The sequence below is a fragment of the Cherax quadricarinatus genome, unplaced genomic scaffold (assembly GCF_038502225.1).
Source record: "Cherax quadricarinatus isolate ZL_2023a unplaced genomic scaffold, ASM3850222v1 Contig4409, whole genome shotgun sequence".
NCBI classification, from domain to species: Eukaryota; Metazoa; Arthropoda; class Malacostraca; order Decapoda; family Parastacidae; genus Cherax; species Cherax quadricarinatus.
The window spans coordinates 1-5,917 of NW_027199435.1; the positions used below are offsets into that span (position 1 = coordinate 1).

General features: G+C 39.3%; 1 protein-coding gene across 1 annotated transcript; it reads right to left on the minus strand.

The window, feature by feature from the left end:
* Window positions 1-437: 437 nt before the first annotated feature.
* On the minus strand, window positions 438-5,222 carry LOC138852142 (uncharacterized; the record flags this gene model as incomplete). Its single annotated transcript, XM_070081821.1, has 2 exons — window positions 4,763-5,222; window positions 438-602 (listed from the first exon to the last, which is right to left on the minus strand). Coding segments are annotated over exons 1-2 (520 nt in total), but the record flags the coding sequence as incomplete, so codon positions are not given.
* Between the last annotated feature and the right edge of the window lie 695 nt (window positions 5,223-5,917).

Genomic DNA, 5,917 nt, shown 5'->3' on the forward strand with positions numbered 1-5,917 from the left:
AGAGAGAGTAGCATGGACAATATATAGTCACTCAGTACCTACATAGAATCAATACAACTAATAGGAACTCCTTCAAGCACTTAGAATGTACTCTAGAAGAGTAGAGAGTGTTACCCACTAATACATAGTGTGCAAATTAACTAGGACAGGAGTAAATTTGATCTAATAACACGTTATAGTCTCCTGCTTGATGTAATTTGGGTTCTTTTATTTTCAGAAGTTTGCTACGGACTTCTGGCAACTGTCTAGCTGTGATGTTACCCTGCGACTCTCGTCAGTGCTACAACTGCTGTTGTTCTGTAAAGCTATTCCTGCAAGCACGCTCTGTGAGTGTAGTTCCGCAAAATTCTCCCCATCAGTTCATGATTACTGCTGAAATTCATGATAGATGTTACACCCAGGAAGCATACAAATATATAATAATAATATTAACTGACCAGTAAAAAATGAAGAGTTGGTCTTGGTGACTCTGAAGTGTTGTTGCATGTACTTGGGCAGCCAGACCATCACCGTGGAGGTGGCCAACACTAGGAAGAAGTCACTACACATAGTATACACTACCACCTTGTTCTTCAATACCCGCCCCAGCGTTTTCCACACCTCTGTAACATAACCTCTCAGTGTTAATAACTTTATCCAGGTATGGTAACATCCATCCTACAATTGTCTTATATAATATAGGTAAATTATCTAGGATAATCCCCCCCCCAAAAAAAAAAGTCAAGTATGAAATAGGTTTTGTCAATACTGAAAGTTTATTAATCATCATCCAGGTAGATATTTTCTGTAATTCGGTATTTACAGTATTGGCTAGCATGACTGGGCTCGGGTGAGAGAAGACGTATGTAGTGTCATCTGCAAATAGTGTGGGTTTGAGTGGTTGCGATGCATTTGGTAGGTCATTTATGTATATGAGAAAGAGAAGAGGGCCTAGGACACTTTCCTGTGGGACACCAACTGTAATTGGCTGTGTGGAAGAGTTTGCTCCGTTTGTGTACACATATTGGCTTCTGTTGCTGAGGTACGACTTTAGGTAGTTGAGGGAGTGCCCTCTTATACCATAGCGAGACAATTTTATGTGCAACAAATCATGGTCAACTGTATCAAAAGCTTTACGTAAACCAATGAAGATCCCCAATGGGATTTCTTTTTTCTCGAGTGCAGTGTATATTTGTTCAAGCATGTGTATAATAGCATCATTCGTATTTTTATGAGGACTAAACCCAAACTGACAGTGGTTGAGTATGTTGTGGGAGATGAGGTAGGGATAGATTCGCTTATGAATTAATTTTTCAAAAATTTTAGAGAGAGGGTGTAAGTTGGATATTGGCCTATAGTTATTCAAGTCTGATCTCCTCCTTTATGTATCGGGGTGACCCTCGCTATTTTGAGAACTGTGGGGAAGGTAGAGGATTCGATGGATTTGTTAAAGAGTGTTGCAATGATTGGTGACAGCACTTGCGAAGCTTTTTTGCATATAAAGGGTGGTAAGGTATTTAAATCTTCTGTATTGTTTTTTTAGTTTGCTGATAATAAGGGAGACTTCTGTTGGGTTAGTCGGAGCTAGGAACAGTGTGTCCGGGTAGTTGCCAGTGAGGTAGTCATTGGGTGGGGTATTTGAGCTTGGGATTTTATGGTGGAGAAGAAAACATTGAGTCTGTTTGCTGTTTCAGTTGGTGAGAGTTGGGTTCATCTGATTTTGTTAGTTTGATTGCTTTGTTTCCTGATCTTTTTTGTTCCTAGAATTTCAGATGATCTGTTCTCATAATACAATTTTTTTGCCCTTCTTATCAGGCTGGTTAGGACTGATGAGTAAAGTTTTGTTTGGTCTCTGGTTATGTGACACATTCTGTACTCTTTTTCATACTGGTGCTTTATATTTATGGATTTGAGGATGCTGGGTGTTAGCCAGGGACTGTCCAGTCTCTTAACTGTGATCTATTTGTTTTTTTAGGGCAGTGCTTGTTATAGAGGTATTGGGTCTTTTTAGAAAATTGTTAATACATTTGTCAGTATCTGTATAGGTTTCTAGCTCAGTTAGCCAGTCGATGTTTGTCATTGCTGTTGTGAAGTTATTAATGGCTGTCTCATTGTGAAGTCTGAAGGTTACTTTAGTAGTGTCTGGGGGTAATTTGCCTAGATTGGTTATGAGAAAGGTAGGGTAGTGGTCTGTGGTATTATCAATTCTATGGTTAATCTCATCCTTCATAAACCCATCTGCTGAAAAGTCAACTCTCAAGTATCTGAAAACATTCACTTCTGCCACACTCCCTCCCTCCAATGTAATAGATATCCAATTTTTCTTTAAATCATTTAATACCCTCATCACCTTACTCTTATCTATGTTCACTTTCAACTCTCTACCTTTACACACTCTCCCAAACTCGTCCACTAACCTTTGCAACTTTCTTTAGAATCACCCAAAAGCACAGTATCATCAGCAAAAATAACTGTGTCAACTCCCACTTTGCATTTGATTCCCCATAATTTAATCCCGCCTCTTTCCCCAACTATAAATATGTCAAATCACTATGGTGACATTAAATATCCCTGTCTAAGACCTACTTTTACTGGGAAGTAATCTCCCTCTCTTCTACACACCCTAACCTGAGCCTCACTATTCTCATAAAACCTCTTTACAGTATTTAGGATCTTACTCCCTATTCCATACACTTGCAACATCTGCCACATTGCTCCTCTATCCACTCTATCATGTGCCTTTTCTAAATCCATAAATGCAATGAAAACTTCCCTACCTTTATCTAAATACTGAACACATATATGCCTCAATGTAAACACTTGATCTACACATCCCCTACCCATTCTAAAGCCTCCTTGCTCATCTGCAATCCTGCTCTCTGTCTTACCTCTAATTCTTTCAATAATAACCATACCGTACACTTTACCTGGTATACTCAGTAAACTAATTCCCCTATAATTTTTTCAACTTATTTTGTCCCCTTTCCCTTTATATAAAGGAACTATGCATGCTCTCTGCCAATCCCTAGGTACCTTCCCCTCTTTCATACATTTATTAAACAAAAATTTTACCAACCACTCCAACACTGCAACATCCCCCATCCCCCAGCTTTTAACATTTCTGTAATGTTTCCATCAGTTCCAGCTGCTTTACTCCCTTTCATTCTACGTAATGCCTCACGCACCTCCCCCACACTCACATCCTGCTCTTCTTCACTCCTGAAAGATGTTATACCTCCCCGGCCAGTGCACAAAATTACTGCCTCCCATTCTTCGTCAACATTTAAAAGTTTCTGAAAATATTCCCGCCATCTACCCAATACCTCCAGCTCCCCATCTACTAACTCCCCTACTCTGTTTTTAACTGCAAATCCATTCGTTCCCTAAGCTTTCTTAACTTGTTTATCTCCAAAAAATTTTCTTATTCTCAGCAAAATTTCTTGACAGTGCCTCCCCCACTCTATCATTTGCTCTCCTTTTGCACTCTTTCCATATACTCTGCCCCTCTTATATCGCTTCTGCTTCGTAAAAACTTCTCACAAACTACCTTTTCTTCTCTTATCACGCCTATTACTTCATCATTCCACCAATCACTCCTCTTTCCTCCTGCACCCGCCCTCCTATAGCCACAAACTTCTGCCTCACATTCTAATACTGCATTTTTAAAACTCATCCCTCTTCAACCCCCCACTACACTAGCGCACCTTTCTGCCATTAGTTGCTTATATCTCAACCTAAGTTCAACCCTGAGTTCATAAACTTTCACCTCTCTCTCACTTGTTGCCATTTTCCTTTTGTCCCATCTACCTCTAACTGTAGCTACAACTAAATAATGATCGAATATATCTGTTGCCCCTCTATAAACATGTACATCCTGGAGCCTACCCATCAACCTTTTATCCAACAATACATAATCTAACAAACTACTTTCATTACATGCTATATCATATCTTGTATACTTATTTATAATCTTTTTCATAAAATATGTATTACTTACCTTAAAATATTTTCGTCCTTAAGTGTATAGTGGGTGAATATAGTTATTGTACGAAGTCTGAATAAATGAAGAATGAAGAATGGGTATAATTGACAACCACTGAATTAGTGAAACACAGTAAAGCTCAGCACTGCAAAACGGGGCCCTTCATTTACTGGCACCACTCAGCCACGCATTACAACACGATGGTTTTACAACTAGCTCCTCAGTAGTTTTATATTCATGGGGATGCGCCAAACCCATACGGGTCGAATAGTGGCTATGAAACAGAAATTAAACCAAGTTTAATCGAAAAGTATCGCTTCTTTGATGCTAGTAAAGGTTTCTTGATCTTAGGAATTGGAGCTGCTGCTCTTTTGATCAATCCTTATTGCTTCCACAGTTTCCCAGATGGCGTATCACCTCTACTGGTTTGGCGCTTCAGAGTGAATATATTCAATACTTACATTCTCTCTTAAGTTTGTTACTTTCCAGTGTCAATAATTTTTGAAAACACGAGATCAAACTACACTACATAAAACTACTCTTCACAAAACTACACTACACAAAGTAGTAGTCAGGTCCATCACAGGATGTACAAGTTAGAAACTTATTGTTCTCTGAAAACGTAATTTTTGTAAAGTTAAAAATTTGTTACAAGTTAGAATTGTTTTAATCTTCTTCAGAAACACGACTGTTACAAGTCAAAAACAAGGGGGTTATGACAAGAAACACTATTTTTTTTTTTACAAGTTAGAAATTGTATGATTTTGTTCTTTAAAAAAAATGGTAAACTAGCACAAATACCTTTAATGCCATTTTGTATCTCCTGGTGAGTGGTAATGTCATTTTTCTGCAAATCTTCCTCAAGTGTGTTGTGGTGGGAGTGACTGTGGTCCGCGTCCATGGCATACTGACTACCTTTTTCTTCCACCACATCCACGGTCTCCAGCTCCATGGAGTACCCGCTGTCTCGCTCATCCATAACGTAGTCTCTTACTGTTTCTCTCTCCTCCACGCTACAATCATCGTCTGTGACTACTGCATCATCTGGTGGTGCTGGAGGAGGTAGTGGTAATGGTGGTGCAGGTGGTGTGTGGTAGACCTTGCGTGCTGGGGTGTCGCAGGGTACTACTGATGTCCTCACCATTTCTTCCAGCATGTGGTGCTCATCTAAACTATGATGGGTGGGCGCAACACACTGAGGTGCTCTCTCGCACACCTCCTCCTTACTCAGACTTCTGCTGGCCACACACACCAAATATTAAGAACAGATACAATACCGTGACTGGAACAATACACAAATAACCCGCACGTAGGAAAAAAAGAAACTGTGACTAGTTAATAATCCAAGTCAAACCGAAACGCCATCATAAAGTTTTTCTCTTATGTGCGGGTTATTTGTGTATCAAATATTAATACGTAAAAGACTGGAGAAATGGTTATGGCATGATTATGAACAACTCGCAGAAAATAGAGGGTTTTTTAAACGCTCCTCCAGTCCTAAAACTGGCAAATCAGTAGGCTTATTCACTGGCTAGTGTACTGTTAAAACTAGGTGGTCAGTAGCCTATCCACTGGCCAGTGTACTGCTAAAACTACTAAGTCAATAGGCTACCCAATGGCTAGTGTACTGCTAAAACTAGTAGCCCAGTAGGCTATGAAGTGGATAGCTTACTGACCTATTAGTTTTAGCAGTATCATGATAGCGTTAACAGTAGGTTATCTAGTGGATAGCCTACTGACCTATTAGTTTTAGCAGTATCATGATAGTATTAACAGTAGGTTATCTAGTGGATAGCCTACTCTTAACACTATCGTTGACAGCGTACTACTAACACTATCAGGTTAGTGTACTATACAGTGGTTATTACTTGCTAGTTTTAAAACTGGCTCACTATGGGTTTGAACCTCCGTTCAGTGAATATATTTTACAACGTAAATGTAAGCACTATATCTCGA